At 41.7% G+C, this 26,832-nt stretch overlaps 1 protein-coding gene across 2 annotated transcripts in view; it reads left to right on the plus strand.

Annotated features, from left to right (window-relative positions):
* The window catches only part of Adcy9 (adenylate cyclase 9), a 142,833-nt gene that overhangs the window by 104,372 nt on the left and 11,629 nt on the right, over positions 1–26,832 (plus strand). Inside the window, exons 4-8 of one of the 2 annotated variants that reach the window (XM_023711479.1) lie at positions 10,953–11,114; positions 12,148–12,365; positions 17,244–17,346; positions 21,486–21,694; positions 25,460–25,619. In XM_023711479.1, coding sequence (XP_023567247.1) covers positions 10,953–11,114; positions 12,148–12,365; positions 17,244–17,346; positions 21,486–21,694; positions 25,460–25,619 — 852 coding nt within the window. The remainder of the gene's footprint in view (positions 1–10,952; positions 11,115–12,147; positions 12,366–17,243; positions 17,347–21,485; positions 21,695–25,459; positions 25,620–26,832) is intronic. The other variant, XM_023711480.1, reaches the window with a different exon arrangement.

Below are 26,832 nucleotides of genomic sequence, written 5' to 3' on the forward strand. Positions count from 1 at the left end.
TGATGCTTTGCATGTCAGACAGAGGAGCTTTAGAAATGTGGCTTTCCAAATATGAGTTTATTATATGGGGACAAACAATTTCCTCCAGGTTTCAAACTGAGGTGTGTTTAAGTAGAGAAGTAGATTGAACTCAAAGCCCCAAATTAGTGATTTGTGGTGACTGTCTGCCATTTTGCATTGTGCGTATTTTGTGTCTATCCATCAGGGAATGTATTGGTTAAGTTCATATATCACATATAGTAGTCAAAATTTTAGTGACAGTGATTCCTTGCTAAATTCCCTTAAGATTTTTTTGTCACACTGAAAAACATTTTTTGTTATAGTTGGAGACATTTGCTTTGATCTGGATGGCCAAAAAGTCATTCACATATTTCTATTCTATGTATACATTTCTCAAAAAATATGCAAATTTCCTGAAAACATTATGATCTATTAAGTTCACTATGTTACCAAAGGGAATTTGAGGGGGAAAAAAAGATCTTTGTGTACTTTTCAGAAGGAAAAGATGAATTGGGTCATGGTGTATAATTTGTGGAGTATATTGATAATTTGAGCAGAATGATAGGATATCTGAGAAGAGGGCTGTCCCAGAGCATTGGAATTTTTTGGATTTCACATTTGGAGTAGAAAAAGCATAGAACATGAAGAAGTGAAAAACCAAGTCCTACTGCAATGGAGCCACTATGTGGAGCACTTTTCAACATCTTTCCTCCCCTGGGGTCAGAGGAGAGCAGGGAGTAATTGTGAGTGGCCTGAAGCACCATAATCCTAAACTGCAGAGTGAGGAAACTGAGGCTTTAAAGATGACATAGATTATAGTACAACCTGTAAGAACTTCCCTTTAGGGTCCAGTGAACTAGCTCAACAATCTAAAGTGCCTGCTCAGGTAGATGGTTGTTCAAGAAGAAGGGGGTGGTAAATGAAAGCAAGAGACAGGAAAAGGAATATTGTGGGACTGTCCTGCTTCAAGGTTGTATATGGTGAGATTTTTGGACTTATGTGTAGACATAAGAAGTATATAATTCTTTATGCCTATTTTAAAAATATATTCTAATTTTTAAATGTTTTTTATCATATTCTGTATGGACTTAAAGTTCAACATATCAATACTTGATGAAAAATACCTGTTCCATATTATGCCTAAGATGTTTGATATGCAGACAGATAATGAGGTTAAGCTTATCAGCCTAAGTTGTATGGTAATAACAATAAGCTTGTCTTCTGGATGGTTAACAACCTAAGTTTGCAGACCAAAATTAGAGAAAAAAGAGGGTTGCAAGGAAAGCCAACATTTTGGCCCTAGTCTTCTAAAGTCAATTAAGACTCAGGACATATGAGAACTTGTACTGTGATGTCACGTAACTCGGTAGTGTCCCAAATTTTCTGATCAAGGAGATTATGGGGCCAAAGAGGAAAGTGATCGATGATGTAGAGTGTGCCTAAGGAGGGTCACATGGAGAGAAAACATTCTCTCAGGCTTTCACAGAGAGCACATTGGCCAAGCAATGGCCATGACTCATCCACATGGCTGACACTGACAAAGGTTCTACAATCTGAGGTACAGGATCTCACGATAAATCCTGAGGGGATTTCACTGACCTTATCAGAACCAAAAGCTACAACTCTTGTTGCACAGATCCTGCTTTACCTTGGTCTTAACCATCCAACAGAAAACTATAAAAACAAAATATAAGAAGTAAAGCCATGCTGTTATGTTGAGCTGTAGGTGACTCAGGTCAACAATTTCTGACATTGCCAGTCAAGCGGAAGACCCAATACTATTATGGGCTACTGGACTCTTTTAGAATATTTTGCTGAGTTTACACACCTATAATATTCAAATAACGGAATTTAACAAAAAAAGGGGATACAAATTAATGTCCATTTTGTATCTGTGTATTCAAAGTGGTTAGGATAGATGTATAGTTACATTCTCTTAATGAATAGAGGGATTTGTTCTAATGGTGTTTGTAAATAAGATATCATGTCCGCATCTTGTACAGCAATTAACCACTAGGAAGAATGTATGCAATGTGTTAATTATTGAAACTGTCCTACCAATTTGATTTGAAACTGTCTCATTGCTATTTGTTTATGATAAAATTATGGGAAAAAATTACTGTTTCCAAATTAAAAGCTAAAAGAAAAAAAAATAAAATAAAAAAAGCACCGGAACCAAGGTTCAATCCCTGGCACCACATGCTGTGCCAGCCCCACCCCCCAGGGCAGGCTGAGCCAGCCACAAAAAAAAAAAAAAAAAAAGAACTTCCCTATAATCTGACCTATAAGACTTTATAAGAGGTTTTGAACAATAGAAATGTAAAATGTCATTTCTTGCTCCTGGAGCCTTTGGGTGGATTTGTTTAGTGCCTTGCACATGTGGCATTGGTATTCTGCCTTAGTGATATTGTCTGCACTAAGGTTAGCTTTCCAATATAAGGAAATGCCATCTAGCTATTCCTAGTCCTTTATCAGGGTCTGTTGGGTCTTCTTACTAATAGGCTGCTTTTCCTTTGTCACTACTGATCTCTCATGTGAAAGAGTGAAACCCAGGATATTTCTCCCCATTCCTACATTCCAGTCATCCTTGGCCTTGCTGTAGAAGCCTGGTAGAAGGCAGTGTTTCTTAAAGTATGTTCCCTTGAGCAGTAGTTTCTCAGTAAAGAGACAGGTGATATGTACAAAAAGGAGCTCTGTGGTCAAATTAATTTGAGTAATTCTGGATTAAATGACTCAAAGAAAGCCTACCACAAGGCTTCTCTGAACCTTTAGGGCACCACTGAGCATTCCTGTCTTCAGTGAGGGCTGTAGTATAGTGTTCTCAACCCTCTCTGAGCACAGATTCCTTTTTCAAGCTGCACCCTACTATGGTTGATTTGAGGGAACATTTGTTTAGCAGAATTTCACGCTAAGATCAAGAAATTAGAGGAAAGTATTCACTGAATAGTCAGGGAGTGAGTGTGTGCCTGTCTTGTTATATTGCCTCCAAATACCTAGGTTTACTGTTTCCCTGAAGTTTTTTTGTGCCTTCTTAGCTGATCTCTAAGTTCTTAGTTCTTTTTAGTTTGTACCCTTTACTCAGATGTCCACGGTTTTAAACCTTTATCCTCCTGTGTTCTTCCTGTGACCTTTCTGAGTGCAAGATCTGTGAAATAAATGATTTACATATTTCCTAAACACAGAGATAGTTCTGTGGAGCCAGAATAAGGAGGACAAAAGTCAGAAATCTAGGCAGAACTGTTGAAATGAAGATATTGTCCAAGAAGGGTTTATTTTCCACCCCCATATGTCCCATGTAGTTATCCCATTTCTCTTCAAGTTCTCTCAGTTTGCAGCTAGAAAATTCTTATCTCGCATCTCATAAAACACTGAATATTTTAACTACCTACCAAGAAGTGATAGTAATGTCTATCAGTGCTTTGGCCCTGAGGTCATAGGTCAAAGGGAATTCTACCTACACTGCAGTCTTTTTCTAAGTGACATCTGTGAGTTCCTTATCATGTGGGATTGCCTAACAGGGGAAGGCAGACTGTGTTGGAACCATGGTAATGGTAATACAGCCCTGGACCTAAAGCATATGGAGATGCCTCTTTGGAGTTTAGAAGAGATCAAGAGGAGAGATGAGAGGAGCAGGGGAAGACCAAGACTAGGCAGGTTAGCCTTTGGGGCAATGTCCTGTCATAAAGAATCATGACCTAACGTTGGCAATACTTCAATCCTTCACAAAGCTGTGACTTTAGGGCTATGATAAAATTCCAAGATTTCTCTAAGTCAGAGTATTACTTGTTGGTGCACTCTCTTGTCTGAGTATCTGCAATAAACAACCAGGCCTATGAATGCTATATTTGGTCAACACAGGAGCATGCATCCAGTCAGTCCAGCAGAGCAATGGATGCTGACCAGGCAGAAAGAGAGGAGGCCTAGGATGAGGCAGAGATGTAGTTGAATTTGCCCACCAGAGCCACAAAGGTCTTACCTTCTCCATTGTGGTATTTTGAGGGAGATTCTTACAAATATTGCAGTCACTCATTGCTGTGGGGATGGATGTCCTCTCATGCAATCAAGTCTCAAATAGGACATAGGGGCATGGACACTGTGGCCCAGTGAATGTGACATCAGCTCTGGAGAAGGTATTTAACTTCATTTTATTGTGAATAGTGTGTGTGATGGGTGGATCAAGACTAAACCTGCCAATGAAAATAGCTTTCCTAACATCTTTGTGAAGAACAAAGAAAAATCTGAACTTGAGTTGTTTTTATCATATTGGTCCTGGTTAGTGAAATCACTGGAGCCATGGAAATATCTTAGTTTACCACTGAAAGGCCTCATGGAGAATGTTGCTGCTTGGCTAGTATATGAGTTATTTTAATCTATTGTTCAGAAGCTTGGGGCTCCATGCTTACTAGGTGTTTATGCAAGTTTACTGTCAGTAAAGAAGTTAATGATACAGATTTGCCCCCATGGGGACGAGTGAGAGAGGACATGTCTTGTTTTCAGAAGGTTCATGCTTCCCTTTAAAATCACTAGCTGTGGGAACCATCCTTCTGTGACAACTCCCTATGACTTTTTTAATGGTGCTAAATAAAGGATCAATTATTTTACCTCTATCTCTTTATTTTTTATTTTATTTTATTTTTTGGTGGAACTGGGGATTGAACTCAGGCCCTTGCACTTGCCAGGGAAGCGCTTATTCCACTGAGCCATCTCCCCGGCCCCATTTTACCCCTTTATTATCTCTATACAAAATTATGAAATAAGCTCAGTCAACCCAGTTTCAGGGAATAGAGGTTGTTTTAGTTATATAAAATGATAATATATTTATAGTTTATACATTCATATATATATATATAATTTAGAAATCAAATAAGTGTGTATCATAAATAGTCTGAACTGCTAATAGTGATACTTGTGCAAACCTAGGAATATATGAAAAACTATTGAAATATGCAGTTCAAATGAGTGGATTGATTATCTTGCTAAAGCTGTTTTACAAATATACAACATAGTGCTGCCTGCTGGCTCTGACACGTCAATGTAAAGCAAGTAAAGGAATTTTTGACCAGGCATGGTGGTATAGGCCTGGAGTATCAGCCTTCTGGAGGCTGAGACTGGAGAATTGCTGAAGTTCAAGACAAGCCTGGGCTACAAAGGAGTTCAAGGCCAGCTTGCACTTTTCCTCACAGAAAAACTCCAGATAGTAGATGTAGAAGAAATGAGAACAATAGAAAAGTCATAATTTATTTTTTTGAAAAATCATAATTTAGATGCCACAGTAATAATTGCTACATGGAGATTCTACCAAGAGCTCTAAAAATAATGGGCAAGAGTTTAGAGAGAAACAGGATACTTGCATAATCTTAAAGCATGCTCCCCAAATATGTATTAATTATAAAGGAAAGAACAATTTTCCAGTTTAAAAAAAAAACAAACCTGAAGAGTTTGCCCTCACCAGATGGTCAAAGCAAGCATTACCATTAAGGTGACAATCCAGTATTATATACCCCTGAATTGTTCTGTTGAGAAGATATCTCACCTTGGCCACATTCTTCCTGCAAATGCAAGCCTCTGTTTGCTAGTGAGAAAGCCCCAAGCAGATCCAAATTCAAAGACTTCTGCAAAACACAACCAGGATGGTTCAAAAGTGTCAAGGTCATAAAAAGGAAAGATAGAAGAATTACTACACACTGGAAGAGACTACAAAGATACAAGAAATAAAAGTAGGCCAGACCTGGGGGCACATACCTATAATCCTAGCACTCAGGAGGCTGAGACAGAACCTTGAACTCACTTTGTAGGTCAGAATGACCTCAGATTCACAGTGATCCTGCCTCAGACTCCCAAGTACTGGGATTACAGTGTTATCACCACAGGCACTTTAGTTAATATTATTGTGTAGCATTAATGTCTTAGTTTTGATAACTGTGCTGTGATTACATAAGGTGAAGAGTATTTGTAAACTGCCTTTCCCACTACTTTAAGTAAAAAATTATTTTTAAAAGTTTCTGCATGAATAGAAATGGAAAGACATGTCTAGCATCACTTAACTGGCAATCATCAGGCAGTGCATTGCAGTGTTGCACTAAGTGAAATTTCCAAAAATTCCTAGTAACTTTTTTATCCTGACTTTCTTTATTTTTATTTTTATTTTTTAATATTTTTTATTGAGAAATAAATATGAGACAATTTCACAGCTGATTAATAGGACAGTTTTGACAGTCAATGCACTGTACATTGTTATCTTCTTAGTGGTTATTCATAGTACAAGAAGCAGACAGGATATTTTGTCCAAACACTGTTAGTACACCTCTTTCTTCTCATTGAGTTAAGTGACAGTAGCTGTAAATTTATCTTAACTATTTTGTATATATAAATACAAAATGATCTTTCCTTTGTATCTTTTTAAAAAAATTATTTTTATTTTTATCTTTTGTCCTGTCAGAGGTGATTATTCTATTGGCATCTAAATACTATAGGTGTTTGAATTCAACTAAACAATCTAACACTGTCTAGCAGTCTATAATAGTAGTGGGTTATTCTCAGAAGTTATTGACTTGGGCCTTTTACAGCCCATTGTATTAATATGGATTTACTTTATATACCTCGTGTTTATACTTTTCTGCTGCATGGTTAAGACTAAGATATAGCAAGACCTATATACCCAGAAATGTAACTTTTGTATCTAATAAGGTCAGCCAAGTACTCTCAGGATTTATCCTGACTTTCTGATGGAATATTTCTGTGGCAAAGTAACAATCTTCTTATCTGACAATCTGCTAATCTCTTCTCCACTTAGGTTCTTATTACCAGCTTCAGTTATTAAACCCAATGTTCATGTTGGGTTGATGAATTAAATGAATAGTTAAGGCTCCTGTGGTCCTACTAAGTGGCTTAGAGATCGTGTGTGTGTGTGTGTGTGTGTGTGCGTGTTTTAGTTTAATTGTTTTTTGTTTGTTCTTTTGCCCCTGGCTTTTATAAGTTGTTTGATTTGTTTGTTTTCCTCTAATGTTCCCTTTCTATTTTCTGCTAATATTTTATTAATAGAAACCACCTGTTTTGAAGTGTTCACACCTGTACCTAATCCTTTGATTAAATACCAGCCCTTTTACCCACCAATGCCTGGCATGGAGGTGCCATGTGTTTGTTTGGTGGTCAGAGTTGAGGCCTCTGCTGCCTGGGCTTGTACTTCCTTCAACTATTTTCTAACTGTGTGACTCAGGATTCCCTTATCTTCTCTGCCTGAGCTTCCTTGTATGTAAAATGGGGCTGATAGTGCCTACATTGTGGGTACTTTCAAGGACTGAATAAATTAATACTCATGAAGAACTTAGGGTAGCACCTTAGTGCATAGTAATTGTTTATTACTGTTGTCACAGTGCCATTATTGCTACCCACTTTGTTCAATATGAGCTTTGAGTTGAGAAAGAATATTTCCTTTAGTACTATGACATCTTGCTAACTAGTCATGCTCAGCAAACTAAACAGGCAAAGCCAGGACTTTGCTGGTGTTTCCTTCCCTAAAGAGGCTTTCCCACTCCCTCCCATGACAGTTATGAAAAGGGATCACTGTTGAATTTGAAGTCATTTATCTTGCAATGAGAAATAGCCTCGAGGAAAAAGAATCTTATTTTATAGCTCTATGCCATATGTTCTGGCCAGAATATATGATGCATGTATTGAAGTGTGTTAAAAACAAATGAAAATGTGCCCAAATGTATTACAGAGTTGTAATCTTTCCTCCACAGAGGGGGAGGGAGCACACAACTAGTTTGGGAAAATGCAGTGTACTTTTGGGTATTCTCCAAGGAATCTCAAGTTACCCTGGCAACAACCAGCAAACTCCTTGGCCATTAGAATATGCTGTTTGGGGGACATTAGAAACTTCCTTCAGTATCAGTGTGTCAACAGAGCCAATTAGAAAAACCAGGAGGATAGTCCTAGCAGCATGGGTGATTTCAGGGGGTCAATGTGCCAGGATTATTCCTGGGCTCTCCTTATGCCAAGAAAGGAAGTTAAAGCAATGCCCCATGGTGGTCTGGGGCTAGGAGCCCTACAGCCCAACTTCTGTGTTCACAAGTCCTTGTGTCTTTGAAAGACTCATTTCTGCCTCACAGTTATGAAGATTAACTGAGATCATATACACAAGGCTGCAAACCTGCTGCTTTGTGTCTTTAGCACATAATGTTACCAAATCATAGCAGTTGCTATCATTACAACAGTGATTTTTATCTAATGTGCCTGCCAGTGTTGCTTTCTTGACTTCCAAGGAGGTAAGATGCCTCCGTAAATTTCTCTGGAATCAGAAGTGTGCTTGCCAATGGGGAATTCTCAGCAGGGGTGGAGACACCTGTAAACTGCAGGGAAGAGAAGGACATTTCATGGGTTGGGAAGATTTCACTTGCTTGCTAATAGCCAGGTTGTAAAATGCCTTAATCTGGGTTAAAATTAAGCTGGAAAATAGTTAAATGAAAATTGCTTTGGAGGGTGTGGAAAAGGAAATAAACCTCCCTATCACTGTATAGCAAGTGAGAGGAGGGAGCTCTCACTGCAGAGCAGAAGGAAATGTGAAGTGGGGAATGTCTTCATCAGGAAGGTAGATTTCCTTGTTTCATTTCAAGTTTGAAGACCCTCCCCTACTCTCCCCTCAAGAAAAGTAGCTGAGGAAGAGACACATTTTTAAAGTGAAATGATGGATCTGCTACAAGGTTGGGACAGCCCCTACTGGGGTCTCAGTCACCCCTTTACTCATGGCAGCTATCACCAGTGCATCAGTTCTCCTGTGCAGCAAGGTGTGGCCTCATGGTCCTTCTCAGTACAGCCTTATATGAAGTCAATAGATTTTTTTTGCTCCGAATGCCCTCAGGGGTGGTTTGGCTGGCTGGAGTGTTGTGGGGATCGAACTCCAGCAACCTCAGTCTGACAGCTTTGTGGAAGCAGCCACTTAAACAACTGAGCTAAGGCCAGGCCCCCCATGAAGTCAATAGAGCTGGTACACAAGTTAAAATATAAACTTGGACATGCTTTACAGATGACTTCTCATTTTGCCCTTATAATAATTCCTTAAAATAGAAATAACCCCTTTTACAAAGGAGGGAATTAACACTCAGAAAGATATCATACCTACTGGGTGATAAAACCAAGATTTAGTCCATGATAGTGTGATTCCAAAGCTGGTGCCTTTTAACTACTGGCTTATACTGCTTCTTTAGTCTCATTGTTTTAAGCTTCTCATTGTTTTTTCTTCTCAGAGAAATAAATAGCTTTTTACTGCTTTACTTTTAACTTTTCCAAATTGGTAGAAGCCCCTAGATCATAAGGATTTGACTTAGTGTCTTAAACCATAATTTCAACCTCTGAAATGTTCAGTGTGCCCTCTGGAGGAGCAAGGCAGCCACTGCCAGCAATACCATAGCACTAACGTAGGCAGTTAGGTGGTATATATTTTAAATTTCCAAAATCATGTTTACCCTTCAAATAATTTATTACATGTTCAACAGTTTTTACTGCAAGGAAATTGTTTCTCCTACTGCAGCTTGTTTTCCTTGTTGGAAACCATTAATTGCTGTCTCACTGATAGTTCTTAGGCTACTACATCACATTAATAATGATAAATTTATTAAAGACATCACTATTGCAATCATTAACTTTAAAACATTTTCATCATCCCTAAAAGAAAGCATCATTATCCACTTAGCTGCTGTAGCAAAATACTATAAGCTGGCAGGGTATGGTGAACTATACCTATTATTACAATTGCTCCGGAGGCTGAGGCACAAGAATTCAGGGCTGGTGAGATAGCTCATCAGACTAAGCGCGTGCTTAGGCAAGTGCAGGGACCAGGGTTCAGTCCCTGGAGTATGCCACACCGGCCCTGCCCCTGGGCACATTGCCACCAGGACCCTGCTGGGGAAGCTGAAAACAGGAGGATCACTTTGAGTGCAAGCTGCTTAGTGAGACCCTGTACCGTATACACTAAAAAACAAAAACAAAAAGAATTTTGAATTCATGATCATCCTGGACAACTTAGTGAGACTCTGTCTCAAAATTATAAAAAACAAAACAAAAATTAAAAGTCTGGGGATATGTCTCAGCACCCCTGGATTCAATCTCCCAGGACTTGGGAGGGGTGAGTAAAAAAACAAACTGAGTCATTGAATCACATTTTTTCCCAATGGGAAATACTTTTTTAGTTATGGGAGATGGAAGTCCAAAGTAAAGATGCCAGGAGATTTGATGTCTAGTGAAGACCTGTCTCTTGATTCATAGATGGCAACTTCTCACTGGGTGGATGTAACAAGGGAATTCTGCAGATCTCTAGTAAGGGCAGTAATCCATTCAAAAAGATTTGGTCTTTATGCTCTGATCTTCTAATACCGTCACCTTGAGTGTTAAGATTCAGCATATGAACTGTGGTGGAAGTGTGTGGCACGCAAACATTCAGACCAGAGTAAATCGCATATTTATCAACAGTGTTTTCTGTTTCTCCCCCTTATCCCTGGCAACCATTTAATCTGCTTTCTGTTTCTATAAAGCCACCTTTTTCAGACATTTCACATAGAATCACACTATATGTGGTCTTTTGTGTCTGAATATTTTCAACAGACATAATGTTTTCAAGGTTCATCCATGTTGTAACATGAGTCTGTGTTCCTACCTTTTTATAGTTGAATAATATCCCCTTTATATGACTAGATCACAGCTTGTTGATCAGTTCTTCACCTGGTGGATGTTGAATCATCACTCTGATCATTATGTTCATTTACAGGTTTTTATGTGTTAACATTTTTTTGCCTTACCACATTTATTTTTAGCTGTTTTCTGAGTGGTTCGATAAACAATTTTCATTTGGTCAAGCCATCCTGTGTGACAGCAATTTACAACAGTGGACTTTTGTGAATTGCACATTGTGATCGTGTTTTCAGGATATGTTCCTATGGCCTGTGTTTTTCTCATAGACCTGCCCTTCATGTGGAATCATGTTTGCTCCCAAATCAGAAGCTGGTGCAGAAGGAGGAGCTGTGCAAAACGGCTGTCAAGACGAGTCTAAGACCAGCACCAAGGTAACAAGCTCATGGCTGTTGTTCCTGTCAGTTCCTCTCCTGGCGCATCCACCTAAGGTGACATTCCTGTCTCATCAACTTCTTAGTTCTGGGAATAACTTCTCTTAGGTAATAGCATTCTGTATCCCTAGTCATTGAGTTTTGTGTAGACTAATAAAAAAACACAGTAGGAGGGTTAGGGATGTAGCTCAGCAACAGAAGCACATATGCAGCATGCATGAGGCCCTACCCTGGGTTCAATCCTCAACACTGTTTTTTTTTAAAAAGGCTGATAACCTATGTGAAATAGAACAATGCCCTGTGGAACTGGGTGGGACTCCCTTAAAGAGCAGTAAGAGTTTTAAAATGCATGGGTTACAGCGGCTACAGGATTTATGGACTGGAAGCCAAATACAACATGTGGCAGAGTACAGATGCTCAAAGAGAATAGGCCTCTTCCAGATAAGAAGCATGTCTGGAGAGAGGTTTGGAGGTAGAGCAAGCAGCAGGAGAGCTGCTAGAGGGCTACTTTGTCAGGACTGGATTAGATCGGAGAGCTTTGTGAGGGTTTCTAAAGGCTGCCTTCGCAAGTAAGGCCCGGGCTGTATAGCTCTCCACCTTCCTGCCTCTGTCAAAGGACTTGTAAATGCAGGTCAGTCTGTATGTCCTGCAGTTACAGAGGCTCCCAAAACCCTATTCATTTATCTTTTCTTAAGCCACTGGACAACAGCCTGGTTTCCTTTCCCTGGGCCCGTCATTGCATTTCTCGTGAGGTCCTCCAGACCTTCCACACAGCCCCCTGCACTTCTATTCTGTGGTAAGCCAATTCCTTGACCCACAGCTTTCTCCTTCACTGTATGGGTCTTCCTACAATCTTACCTCCTACTGGCTATCTGAACACCTGGAGATGTCCCTTGACAAAGCAGGGTAGTAGGGAAATCAGTTGGCAGAGAGGTGGGAGCAAATGCAGGTAGAGCTCCTTTGATAGATCAGGGCATCTAACACTTGGGCAGGCAGGGCTCCAGAGTGACAGAGGGACCAAGTGAGAATAAGCAAATGCTCCATGCCACCACTCACTTCCTGTGCTTGCTCCCTCTTTGTCTCGAGGCAGGTTTCTGGAGGACCTAGTTCCAAAGCTCAGAATGGACTTCTGAGCCCTCCCCAAGAGGAGAAACTTACCAACAGTCAGACCTCTCTGTGTGAGATTCTTCAGGAGAAGGGAAGGTGGGCAGGAGTGAGCTTGGACCAGTCAGCCCTCCTCCCACTGAGGTTCAAGAATATCCGTGAGAAAACTGATGCCCATTTTGTGGATGTTATCAAAGAAGACAGGTAAGACCGTGCCATGTGCATAAGTTATAAAAGTTTGCAGGAGACACTGCCCTTTTCTGAATTGCCTTAACCATGCATTTGTTTTCTATTATTAGTGTGTTATTTTATTTTGTTTATGTTTGGAGGGGGTATTGGGGGTCAACTCAGGACCTTCCACTTCCCAGGCAGGTACTTATGCCCCTGAGCTATCTCCCTGCCCTTATTTTATTTTGAAGTAATGCAAAACCTAAAAAATTACACAAATACTATGTAGAATTCCTTTATTTTCCTTGATCCACCAACTTCTAATACTGGATTTTTATCCTTCTCTCTATTCCTCTCTTCTATGAAATTATTTTTTTCTCAGCCATTTGACAGTACATTGGATATATCAGTCTTTACCCTTTTGTACTGTATATCCTATAAACAAGGATGTTGGTTTACACAATCTCAGTTTTCAAACCAGCTTGACATTGAGGTGATATTCTATCTAATCTGCTCTAGCTTTGTCAAATGAACCAATGTACCCTTGGCAGCACTTTTTCCATCTTGTCCAGGATCCAGTTCAGGGTCACATGTATTATTTCATTTTCAGTCTTTTTAAATTATGGACAGTTCCTCAGTCATATTTTGTTGTTCATTATAATGGCATTTTAAAAAATTACAGCCCAATCCTTTTACAGAATATTCTTGAAGTTGGATTTGTGTGGTATTTCCTTGTGAGTAGATTCAGGCTCTGCATCTCTGGCTAGATGTCACAAAAGTGACACCACATGCTTCTCTGGGCATTGTGTCTAAAGGCTTGAAATGCCCGTTTTTTTCTCACTGGGGATATTTATTTTGATTAACCAGGTTTAATCAAACCAGTTTCTCCAGTCTATAGCCATTATTTTCTTCTTAGGACTAATAAGCAACCTGTCAGAAGATACCTTAACATCTTATAATTATCCTGTTCTATATCGACCTTTTCAGATTCAACATCCATTGATGAATTCTTGCCTGAAACAGTCCTTACTGTGATGGTTGAAATTGATTTCCAACTCTAACACTCTTTGCACATTTATCATTTGATGATCCGCATCTACTGCAAAGAAAAGCCCTTCCTATTTGCTACTTTATCTGTCTTTCAACCTATTATTAGCCTGAGCTCATGCACTTTCTTTGTTTAATGGGTCATAATTCATTCTTTTTTTTTTTTTTTTTCTTTTTAGTGGAACCGGTGATTGAACTCAGGCCCTTGTGCTTGCCAGGGAAGTGCTTATTTCACTGAGCCATCTCCCTGGCCCGCATAATTCATTCTTATCATATTTAGATACTTGAGTCTGATCAAGTATGACCATCCACTTTGTACTGGTTCATATGTGTTTTTTACATAATCCCCTCATTTGTATGGGCATTCTCTTATTTTCTAACATAACTAAGTGTTCCAAACATGTTTTATAACTTCCTACTTCAGCTCAAGGTTAGCCTTTTTTCCAGGAGCCCTGGCCCCTTTTGGTGATGGATGGTTTTTACATGTGTTAGCTGTTAATGTCTAATTTAATGTTGTAGTCGAAGATCAGATTGTTAATTTCAATCCTTTACATTAATTAGGACTTATTCTATGGCCTCAACATGGTTTGTTTTGGCAAAAAGTTCATGTACACTTAAAAAGAATGTATAGGGCCAGGGATATAGCTCAGCGACAGAATGCCTGTCTGGCAAGCACTAGGTCATGAGTTTGATTCCTGGTACCAAAAGAAAGAAAGAAAGAGAGGGAGGGAAGGGGGGGAGAGAGAGAGAGAGAGAGAGAGAGAGAGAGAGAGAGAGAGAAAGAAATTAGAAAGAATGTATATTCTGTATTTGTAGAATCTTATAGTCTGTAAACATCAGTTAAATCTGGGTGGTTGGTAATATAGTTTAATCTGTGACTTTTTGGTTTTGTTTTTGGTACCAGGGATTGAACTCAGGACCCTCCACTTGCCAGGCAGGTGTTTATACCTCTGAGCCATCTCCCCCAGTCCCCGATCTGTGACTTTTTTTTTTTTTTTTTGGTGGAACTGGGTTTTGAACTCATTACCTTGCACTTGCCAAGGAAGCACTTATTCCACTAAGCCATCTCCCCAACCCCTGGTAATATAGTTTAGATAATCAGTCTCTTCACTTATTTTCTGTCTATTGTTTTATCAGGGTTTTTCTGGTACCAGGAATCAAACTCAGGACCTTGCACTTGTCTGTGCTGCTAAACTATATACCTGGCCCTATATCAGTTGTTGAGAGAAAGCTGTTAATGTCTTTAGCTATGCTCAATGTAGACTCATACTCAGACCATAATTGAGTTGTTTTTCTAGGAGTCACAGATACATATCTTTAAATTTTATAGAATCACCTTAGAATAAATATTGTGTCACTTAATTTTAGATGAAAAAATTATGCAAGTCATGTAGGCGCATTACTTTCTTCTCATTCCCTGTGCAGTAGTTGTCACACACATTATATCTACTTACATTATAAGCCCCAGTGCTCAGTAATCTTGAGTTAGTTTGTGTTGATTGTTTTTGCTGAATCTGATCATATTTTCCTATTTATTTGCATACCTACTAATTTTAGATTATATTGTGGACATTGTATATGATGCTTAGAAAGTCTAAATTTTATTCTATTACTCCAAAGAATATCAATTTTTTTGTTTCAGCAATGAATTAGGTTAACTGAATTCAACCTCTAAACTTTTATCTTTTGGTTCTGTTAACCTTTAGTAGGCTGCTTAGAGTCTGCCACATACTTGTATTTCAGGGGTCAGCTAGAGATTTGAGCAAAGTTCATATGCAGAATTTTGGGTTCCACTTCCCTGGTTCTATCCCTTCTGGTATTTGTAACTTAATTTTCCATCTGTAATTACCCCAAACTATCTTTATGGATTTTTTTTAATGTATTTGGTACAGGGTCTCACTATGCAGCAGCTCAAACTTGTAGTATCTGTAGGACAGATTACTATCCTCTTGTTTTCAGCCTCCGCAGCACTGGCATTACAGGCATGCACCACAGCTGGGGCTCCCGAGACTCAGTCCAGCTCAGCATGCCCAGGAGCAGGGCCAGCACAGCATGTGGTTCTTTATGGGTTTTTAAACCAGTAAGAAACCAGTAAGACTATGGCTATTCCATCTGAGTTTTAACTACCTCCATGGTCCTGACTAATGTCTGCCTTTAAAGAAAGGAAGGAAGGAAGGAAGGAAGGAAGGAAGGAAATGAGGGAGGATGTACGGATGGACAGATGGTTGGGAGGAGGGAAAAGGAGATTTACCTGGTATTGTCTTCTTTTTAAGGATGATTCCCCTCTGCCCCCTCTGTCACCAGTGAGAAACAAATGGGCATTTGCAAGCCTCTTATATTTTCCCCAGGATCTATCATTGTTATCTGTAAGGGGATTGGTCCAAAAGGAGTTAAATTCATTTTTGGTATTTGAAATCCCAATATTGACTTAAAAGGAATAGCATTAACTGCTTAAATGTGGCTATCACACATCTTCCTTGGAGCTGCTTTACTGATTTCTCTTCTGTCTATATACTTTTTGAGTGTAAGAGGAGAGGCAGAGTTAACTTCAGGGGACATAATTTTCTTTCTTTTGAACCTGAGATTGTTGTAGTTTATTGCACACCACACACACACACACACAGAAGAGTTCAAAGCTGGGCATGGTGATGCACACATATAATCCCAGCACTCTGGAGGCTGAGGCAGGAGGATAGATGAAGTTCAAAGCCAGCCTGGGCTACAGAGTGAGTTCAAAGCCAGCCTGAACTACATAGTGAGATCCTGTCTCAAAACAACAAAAAATGGCTGGGGAGATAGCTCAGCAGCATAAGTGCCTGCCTGGTAAGCACAAGGTCCTGAGTTCTATCCCGGATTAAAAAAAAAAAAAAAAAAAAGAGTCCCCTCTGTAAAGAAAGACCCTGTTGGCCCTATTGTGCGTCAGTCACATGATAGGCACGTACATGTTTTATCTGCTTTCATGTTAATAACTAGCAAGAGAGTTACACTGCATCCCACATCCATACTTGCCTTCTGAAATCATGTTAGTATTCATTTAAGTTTATATTAATATTCTCCAATATAAAAAGAATATTACTGTTTGCTGGCAATTTATTTAAAAAAATGAAAGTCACGTAGAGCAGATTTAATTTCTGCTATTAATATCATTGAACATTAAGATTTTTTAGGTTTCACACAAATTCTGCATATGTGACAATAGAATCAGAATTATACTAACTATAAACATCATTTTGTGTAACAACCTGTTAGTTTTTATAATGGCAATTACTGTCAGTACTCTGGATGACAGGACAGCTGGTTCTGAATCAGGTTTTCATTTGAAGCCTCCAAATCATTATAAGTGCTTATAATACAGGAATTTTCAAATCACTTCACAAGACAAAGAACCTGCCTTTCTTCTAATTCTGGGCATAAAGAATATGCTTTAGAAAACAAGGTTTTAGGGCCAGGGATGTAGCTCAGCTCCACAGTCACCTGCCTGACAGGTGCAATGTCCTGAATTCGATTCCTGTTACCAAAAAACAAAAAGCAAGAAGAAAAGAAAACAAGGTTCTAGTGATGTGTGCTATGGTGATGGTGAACAGACATTCCTTAACAGAGATGCAACATAAAGTGTTATGTCTTGGGGCTGGGGAGATGGCTTAGTGGAATAAGCACTTCCCTGGCAAGTGCAAGGGCCTGAGTTCAATCCCTGGTTCCGCCAAAAAAATAAAAATTAAAAAATGTTATGTCTAGAAACACAAATGACTTTGCAGAGATAGATTTTTTTAAAGGCAGCAAAGTAGCACATGAGTGAGATTTTGGCAGCTGATTGTAATCTTATTATATACCAATTTCATTGATCAATTGCATTATTGTATCTTCTAGCCTGATGAAAGATTATTTTTTCAAGCCACCCATTAATCAGTTCAGTCTGAACTTCCTGGATCAGGAGCTGGAGCGATCCTATAGGACCAGCTATCAGGAAGAGGTACGTTCTTTGATTTCACTATAGACATCATTGTTCTTATGGGCAGTTCACTATTCATTTTGTGTTTTAGCAAGTGATAGAGAAAAGAAGGCTAATGTAATCTGCAAGCCTGAAGTTGCAACCCTATATAAGTTTATCTTTGCTTGTGCAGCTGGTATCTCCAGGCTGCTGTAGCTGGCCCTGGCCCTGGCCCTGGCCCTGGCCCTGGAAGGATTCCCTGACTATACCTATTCTGAGTTCTTAAGCAGCACTTCTCTCCATGTAGCCAAGTATCTTTGACAACTTCAGTGGGTTCCTTAAAAGGCATAAGCATAAGAACATGGAGCCTGGCTGGAGTTCTATGCAGCAGGTTCCTATATTCCTTCCTCTAGACCAAAACCTAACCTCTCTGAGTTCCAGAGTCAAAAGTACACACCTGCCCAATTCAGGACCAAAAGGACTCTTTTGTTTTTCCAGGTACTCATTCTACAGATCTTTATATTTGTATGTCTACATGCTAGTCCAGACTCTATTAAAAAAGGTAGAGCTGGTTTGTGCCTGCATAGTTGGAAGTTCCCTGTTCTGTGAATATCAGTTAACATCCCAGGCACAAGTCCTACAGTGAACTCATGAGTTAGCTAGTTGGTCAATGAGGCAAAACATGATCTTATTTAATGCTCATAATAACCTTTTAAGGAAGCTTTACTAAAGAGAAAGCCAAGCTAAGGAAAGCTAAGTAGGTAACCCACATCTCAAAGGTAAGTTGGACACTAGCCTCTTTGGCTTCGAGCCTGGATTTCACAGCTACTCTTATTGTGTTATGGAGACCCCAAATGGAAGGCATATTTATCATCCTTTTTCCAGTCACAAGATATTTATTGAGCATCACTCTTTCTGGAATGGTTCTTAATACTGGGATACAGAAGAGCAAGGCACATCTGACAGGGGAATAGGATTTCAAAATTATAACCCAGAGCCACAGACAGTACAGGTCTGTGAGCAGATAGTAAGGTAGCAGACCCAGATGGAGGTAACTCCTGAGACACATCAGTGGGAGGACTAAGAATGAATCAGTGAAGTAGCAGGGAGAGACAAGGCCACCAAACCTGGAGATATGGAAAAGCCAGGCATATCCAAGGAAGACCAGGCTCCCGTGTGAGTAGGACGGGAGGAGTGCGCCAGGAGCTAGATGGTGGCCATCCATGCACAGACATTATAGCAGGACTAGAGCGGACATTGGAATAGGAAATGCCCCTGTGCGATGGTGTTTCGCACAGATTACACAGCTGAGTTATGGAAAGTGATAATTACAGACAAAATGGTGAGAGGCTGTTACTGACCACAGGCCGAATGCAAGGCCTGTCCCAAGATAAGCAGGTAGAAAGAAGAGATGTAGGAGCAAGAAGATTCCAAGTTTACCCGCTGCTTGGATGCTCATTGTGTACAGTGCTCCACACTGGTGTTTCTTGTGCAAGCACTGCCAGCAACCACGCAGTACAGGCTCCGTTTTCAGAAGAGACTGAGGCATGGGAAGGTTGGATAATGAGAACAAGATGTCACAGCAGGTAGTGGTGGAGCCATGCTGTGAGCCTAGGTAGCCATCTTCCAGGGCCTATGCCCTGATAATTAGAACAGGTCAGCAGCACATGGAGCCTGACTGGATGTAGACAGTAAGGGGCCACAGGTCAGCCACCCATTCCTTACAGCTCTAATGATGCCACTTCCAACTGTGAATCTCATGGGAAGAGAAAAGTGCTATGCAAATGTGTTTCCTGGCTATACATAGCCAGGCAGACATGTGGTATTTCTGGAGATGCAGGCGTGGCTAGAGCTGGGCCCAGGATCCTCTGTATTAGGTGAGTACAGAAGTTCAGATTGAGGATACATGGAGGGAAAATAAAAGGCCTAAATGGATATGTCTGGGAAATCTAGCCCCAAAATAGCAGAGCTAGCCAAAGAGATGGCAAAGAAGATAGAAGGGATCAGGAGCCTCAGGCCACAGTCCAGAATCTGAGGGGGCATTCATTGGTGCTTGATACCCGCTCCCCGGGTCTGAGATCCCAGTAGTGCCAGGAGTCTTCTTTGGTTACATGTGTCAGACTTATAGCATCAGCTCCTGCAACAGAAGTTTCTTCATTGGCACTCAGAGCACCCAAACCAAGAAACGTGGTGCCCTCCCTGCTGCCTGAATGCGGATGGTGGAGAAACCTTGGCATTCACGTAGGAATGAGGGTCTCCTCCTACTGTGGCTGCCCTGCTATAGATTTGAAGATGACTCTGGGCCCTTTCTGTCCAACGTGGGCCAGGTGAACTGAATCCTGGCTATTCCCCAGAGCATTAACTGGAGCCTCAAGATGTGTATGTCTGTATACAGAGGGGAGTCAGCATTGGCAGCTTTACCACCAAGATTGTCAGCCCTCTGGCAAGAAGTCAGGACCAGGGGTATGAATATCAGCAGAGCCTGTGAGTTCCTGGGACCAGCCCTGCTCCAAGTTGTTCTAGCAGTTCCAGGCCTGACATCAGAGCTGACCTGCAGCTTCTACCCTCATGACCAAGCCCTTCCTTCTCCTATTTTACTCAAATCCAGGGACATGGGCTGTGGAGCCAGAGCCAGTTTGTCCCAAATAGTTCATGCCCAAACCAAGGACTAGTTAGTTATAGGACTTCTCTTTTCCACACAGTCTAGGCCCACCAGCCTGAGCCCTGCATGGGATTGCGAGACGGTTGCAGCACTGAATGAAAAGCAACTTCAGTAGTTCTCTTCTCATTTGCTTCAAAGGCAGGAACAGCTCCTGCCTTTAGGTTCTGTGTTGTCATTTTAAGAGGCCCCCAAGAGTCATACGTGTTCTTAGGAATCAGCTTGTCAGATTAAACCCTGGCCCCTTGTTTGTTGTGGACCTTAAGATGGCCACACAGCCTTGGCCTCCCCATCTACACACCAAGATCAGTAGCATTTCCTTCCTTTTGTGAGCAATGATTGAGATCGTGCCTCTAAAGAGCTCCCATAGGGCTCAAACTAGTCTTCTCTTGGACAGGTTATCATCATTACTATTTCCTTTGTCCTCAATTCCCCAACCCATGTATCTCTTTATTATGCTTTATATGCCATCTTCCATTTCCTGTTCCTGTCCCTTCCTGCTATCAGGCTTCAAGCCTCCCATGTCTGCTTGCACCCCACACAGCCAGGCCAGATTAGGCTCCAAACTGAAGGTTCTTGGTCGCAGTTGTATCTCATATTTCATACAAAGGAGCTTCTTTCTACTGCTGCACAGCACTATCTCATAAGACTCTTTGTACTATCTGATGGGCTGTCTATGCTGCCCAATAGGATAGTCATGTATAACATCAATGGATCAGAACAACCTGGCAAGGTAGACAGACACATTACGGGCCTCTCATCAACATGTTAAATCCCTGCCTCTCTTCTGTTATGAAGTCACCTTTCACAGCCCCTGAATCTAGGACCCAGCCACTTGGTGGAAGCTTCTACTGTCTTGCTTCCACCCAACTGCCTTTACAAATGAGGACTAATTCACTGTGCCAGGCAGTAACTCATGTTTTAGGCTCACTGCATAATGTGACTAAGGGTGTACTGACTTGTAATCAGTTTTTAAGCAACCCTGGGCAAGTTGTTTGTATTTTATACTTTTGTTTTTGCTTGTATGTTTTTACTTTTTTTTTTTTTTAAACAACTTTCTTCAGACAGGATCTCACTATATAGTACAGGCTGGCCTTGAATTCACTGTCCCAGGCTAGCCTCAAAATCGCAGCAGTCCTCTTGCCTCAGCCTCCCAAGTGCTGGAATTAACAGGCATGTGTTACCATACCAGCTTTTATTTTTTATTTTGAGACAAGGTCTTGCTACATTGCTCACACTGGGCTTGAACTTGTGATTTTCCTGCCTTAGCCTCTCAGTGTACTGGGATCACAGGTATACACCAAATCCAGCCTGGACAAGTGTTTTATCTTCTGCATGCTTTTATTTTCTTGTTAGTAAGTGGAAATAGCAAGAAAATGGCCCCCTAAGTCACCTGCTGCCCTGTATCTGGTTTGGAGTAAGCAAGCATTCAGTAAACATCACCATTTTTTTCCCTTTGAATTTTGCTCCATCATCATTTTTAGTGGTGTTAATTAATCTAGTCTACTCCTGCTTCACACAGGTAATAAAGAATTCTCCTGTGAAGACTTTTGCCAGTGCCACTTTCAGCTCCCTCTTGGATGTATTGCTGTCCACAACAGTATTCCTGATTCTCTCAGTCACCTGCTTCCTGAAGTATGGAGCCACTGCCACGCCTCCCCCACCAGCTGCCTTGGCCATCTTTGGTGCCGCGCTGCTGCTGGAAGTGCTGTCCCTTGTGGTGTCCATCAGGTGAGCCTCCTCCTGTGGGCAGTGCTCTAGTGTTTAGCCTTTAGCTCCCTCTTCTGGTTCCATGGTTTATGGCAGAATAGGCCAACTGCAGCCCAACAGGCTAGGAGTCTCCAGTCAGCTGTCCTTCCATGCTCATCTCTGGGAGCAGGCCTTTACTTCCCACTCCTACCCCACCTCACAGCATCCTCGTGCAGACACTAGCCTTCACTGCAGCTGGGAACCTGCCTACTGGAGAGGGTCAGTGCCTTCTGCCAGCCAGGCTGCTACCAGATTTTCTTCAATCTCCTATGTCAGAAATTAAGTGGGAAGAAAGGAAACAAGAAAGGGAAGAAGAAAAAGGAAAGAAATGCATGGGGAGCAAATGACAGGTGCAGTAGATGAACAGGTACCCCACTGGTTCAGTATAAGAACAACCTACGCAAACTCTTGGATAGGACACAAAAAGCACAAGCACCAAGGGGAAAAATAGATAAGTTGGAGTTTTGTGAACACCATCAAAAAAATAAAAGAACCAGAATAGGAAGAAATATATGTAGGTCACACCAAGACAAGGATTCAGTACCTAGAGTGTAAGAATTCATACATCTCAGTAATAAAAAGATAGGCTGTTCAAATACAAAAGGACAGGGGCCAGGGCTATAGCTCAGCATCACAGTGCCTGCCTGGCAAGTATAAGGTTGGGAGTTCCATTCCCCATACTGAAACAAAAAAAAGAAAGAAAAGAAAAGAAAAAGAAAAAAACCTGAGCTAAAAACAAAACGACATGGCTGGCCAGATAGCTCAGTGGATTAAAGCACCTGTTTAGGCAGACACAGGACTGGGGTCCCCCCCACACCCCAGTGACTTGGTGTCCCCACCCCCAGAATGCTCTGAAACGCGATTGAGGCCAGGCTTGGTGGAGCACCTGTAATCCCAGTGCTTGGGAGGCTGAAAATAGGAGGATCATTACGAGTCTGATCTGTGTAATGAGACCCTGTACTAAATACATTAAAGGAAAAAAAAAAGGATAAAGGATCTGAGTATACAGCATCTGACTGTCATGTGTCCCTGCCTCCTGAGAACCATAGTGCGGGTCCTTGCACCACAGCCATCTCATCCAGTCCTGTCAAACTCAAAAGGAAAGCCTTTCAGCCTACCAGAATGCTATGGTTATTGCCCCCAGGAGGTTAGAGTAAAATAAATGGGAAGAAAGGCCTTGACCATTAGTTTTCTGCTACTGTTAACCACCGTATCAGTGCACATTAAAAAAAAAAAAAAAAAAAAAAAAAAGCTAGGTATCATCCTAAGGCTTCTAAATGTTGATTTCTCCCCTTTTGAGTAGACAGGCTGATCTGTATCCACGTTTCTATGCCCACCATCCCCTATGTGCCTTTGGCCTTGTGAAAACTGAGATGCGCTGCTGAAGCCATGTTGTCCTCCCTGGACTGAGATAGTACTAAAGGTGTATCTCCACTGTCTCCTGAAATCCCTGCCAGGATCAAGAACATTGCCCACAGAAGTGACTGTTCCTAACTGCTTTTCCTCCCTACCTCAACCCCTGTGCCCCACCTCAGTCTCCCAAAGAAACTGCTCACACATCTTGCCCAAGATATGCTTCTGAAGAACCTAAACCAAGATAATTTTTGGCACCCAGTTTAGTCTCATCCCTTTTTTAAAGATCAGCTTTATTATGGTAATTCATATACAATAAATTCAAGTATTGAATTCAGTGATTTTTAGCTAAATTTATAGAGCCCTACAAACATTACCCAAGTTATAATTTTAGGACATTTCTCTCACCCCAAGAAGAAACCCCATCACTCCCCCATCCTCCCAGTTCCCTGCAGGTTTCTAATACAGGAACCTGTGGCTCTTGGTTTTCCTGAAGCTAGCATTGTCACCATATCTTTTTATGTTTACCCCTTTAGCCATTGTTTGCTATGCCTTTGGCCCCAGTTACAAAGAATATGGATGAACCTGGACTCACATGTGCATAAGGTTGTAGGTGGCGGCTGGCTCATCCACACTTGGACACTCCACCTGTGAGGTGGTCACTCTGCTCCTACCTGAGCATTGCGGTGATTGAGTTCAGCCTGACAGTAACTGTCAAAGCCTAAGGCGGATTGGGCCTTTAAAGGGTTTCCTCTGGCCCCTCTGCAATTAGAATCCTAGATAAAAAAGAACCCATGCTGTGGAATATGTAGGCACCCCAAAGAAGGCAGTTCTGCAGCTTTCTCAGTGACTGGCCTGGGTTGTTCTCCTAAAAGGCTTCCCACTATCTCAGCTTTGGGTCTTCTTACTCTGCTTCAGCCCCAGCAACCATCCTCTTGTCTTCTCCTCAGAACTCTGTGATTTCAAGGACAATTGTGAGGAGCCCTCAATGCCCTTGTCTGCTGACTGGGGACTCCACTCCTTACCCCGCTCACAGGGTACCCTCCCTTAAAAAAAATCTGTGGTTCTTGGAGATATTCCAAGGGCTCTATTATCTTTTAAATACGAGGAAGCTAGAGCTCTTCAGGAAACTAAAAGCACTAGGCTGTGCTTGTGTCCATATGAGAAATGGTTGGGAGTCAGTAGTTCCTGGTCAAGGCTGAGCTCAGCCAAAGCTGTTGTGTTGCAGGTATCCTGGGCTAGAGGTGCTTATGCTGCTGAATCAGAGCAGCAACTCCTGCCATCCTAAAGGCCTTTCCCTGTTCCTCAGCCACTGCCTTGAGAGAAGGTTTGGTCTTCCTAGAACATTTGAGTTTCCAGGCCAAGAGAACCCCAACAGCCTCTGCTCCATTTCCTGTTGCTGGTTCTGCCCCTACCCAGGAAGCCCCTCTCTCAACCAAGAATATCCCCCTCATCGCATAATTAGTTCCCCCTCTGTATAAAAATTATTTTACTGTGTCAACCTCACCTTCCTAAGATGTAGCTCAGCCAGACACACATTTACAAAAGGAGTAAAATGCCATCACTGTGATAAGGAGAAATGGAAAGAAAATCATGTAAGATAAAATGCACAGTGCTTCATCTCATACATGCCAGAGCACTGCTGCCTAGAAAACAGCAAAACTTCTATTTTCCTTCATACCTATGTTTGTGTGGCAGTCAGGAATCCAAGCCCTATCAGTATAGAGTTAGTGGCCATGTACCAAAGGATAATCTTTACTTAGTTTGCAGAGAAGCTGAAATCCTGGTAGATTGGTATGGTACCAACACCCAAAACTGCCTGTTTGTACATGAAATATAATTTAGCCCTAGGCGGACTTTTTACCGCAATGGTTATCCAGGCTGTGAATGGTGGTTGTATGGGACACAAAGCAGAGCTTCACTGTGTGGCTCTTGCCCATGCCTGGCAGGAGTCTCCATCCCTGGTAGATGCCAGTAACTGCCCTCCACAGTGGGACAACCAAGAAGCTCCAGAAGGGCTTCATTGGAGACCTCTACCCAGAGCAGTGGGAACAGATGACTGACTGTACATAGCAGCCCCACGAGACTTTACTTAGGGCCTGTTACCATTTTTCCATGCTCCATTGGACTTACAGATGTATAAGCTTGGCTTTTGACCAGCACATTTTACCAGATGCAACAAATGATCTTAAAGTCAGGTGTGATGCGCTGAGTCCAGTACATATGCCTTTTACTAAGTGTGCAGTGGAGGATCTCTGCCTCCTGCCTACACATCTGCCCCTTAGGCACCAGCAGCAGCATAGGAGTCAGGAGCAGCACTGGGTCCCACTGCCGTTGGTCCTAGCAGGCTAACCACTGGGCCACTCTTCCCCTGTTCTCCCATATCCTTGCTAGGATGGTGTTCTTCCTGGAGGACGTCATGGCATGCACGCAGCGCCTCCTGGAGTGGATTGCTGGCTGGCTACCTCGCCATTGCATTGGGGCTGTTCTGGTGTCCCTGCCTGCCCTTGCTGTCTATTCACATATCACCTCAGAATTTGAGACAAACATACATGTAAGTAACAGCTGGCTGTATTAACCTCCATACTCTCTGGGCTCCCTAACATCCTGTGCTCTCTCTCTCTCTCTTTCTCTCTTTCTCTCTCTCTCTCTCTCTCTCTCTCTCTCTCTCTCTCTCTCTCCCTCTCTCGCTCGCTCGCTCTTGCTCTCGCTCTTGCTCTCACTCTCTCTCTCTTTCTCTCTCTCTCTTTCTCTCTTTCTCTCTCGCTCTCTCTCTCTCTACTGGGATCAAACTCAGGACTTTGTGCTTGCCAGGTAGGTGCTTAGGCCACTGAGCTATCTCCCTAGCCCATCCTGTGCTCTCTTTTTAGAAAGTGTGATTACATAAGACATTGATTTAAACACAAGCCCTTGAAAGGGGACTCTGTCACTTCCTCCAGCCTGCCCTCTAAAACACAATCTAAGGGCTGGCCAGACAGCTCAGTGGACTAACGCACCTTCTTTGGCAGAGCACAGCAACCAGGGTTCCATCCCTAGTGTGCCCTGCTGGCCTCACCTCCGGAGCACACTGAGATAGTGATTGAGACTGGGTGTGGTGACAAACACCTGTATCCCAGCATTTGGGAGGCTGAAAACAGGAGGATCGCTATGAGTCCAGTCTACATAGTGAGACTTTGTCCACCCTGTAGACCCTGTCCTAAAATTCATAAAAAATAAAAAAACCCACAATCTATAAATGAGTAAGCAAACAAACAAATAAGTAAAACATGATCTAGTGTGGACTTGTTGCTGGCCACCCTGGGATTTCCAATGAGCATGATGAAACCTTTCCAGCTTCACTCAGTCTCTGCCAAGTTTCAAAGCAACTGCAGTTGGTCCATGACTTACCAGGATTTGTTGCTTTTTGTACCGGGAAACAAACTTAGGACCTTGCACTTGCCAGGCAGGCACTGTGCCACTGAACTATATCCCTGGTCTTAGGGTTTTTGACTTTGCAGTGGTGTTAAAGGGTGCCCATACAACTGTTCTGATTTTCACTTTCAGTATTCAATAAATTATATGAAGTCATCAACACATCATTAATGAATAAGTCCATGTTAGATGACTTTGCCCAGCTGTAGCCTCCTGGAGATGTTTTGTGTGCACTTAAGGTGGGTCAGAGTGGTGTTCAGTAGATAAGGGATAGTAAATGCATTTATAATAATTTACAGTGATGATTGGCTTATCGGGTTGTAACTCTATTTTAGTGTTTTTTTTTTTTTTTTTTT

The sequence above is a fragment of the Octodon degus genome, unplaced genomic scaffold (assembly GCF_000260255.1).
Source record: "Octodon degus isolate 3935 unplaced genomic scaffold, OctDeg1.0 scaffold00021, whole genome shotgun sequence".
Lineage (NCBI taxonomy): Eukaryota > Metazoa > Chordata > Mammalia > Rodentia > Octodontidae > Octodon > Octodon degus.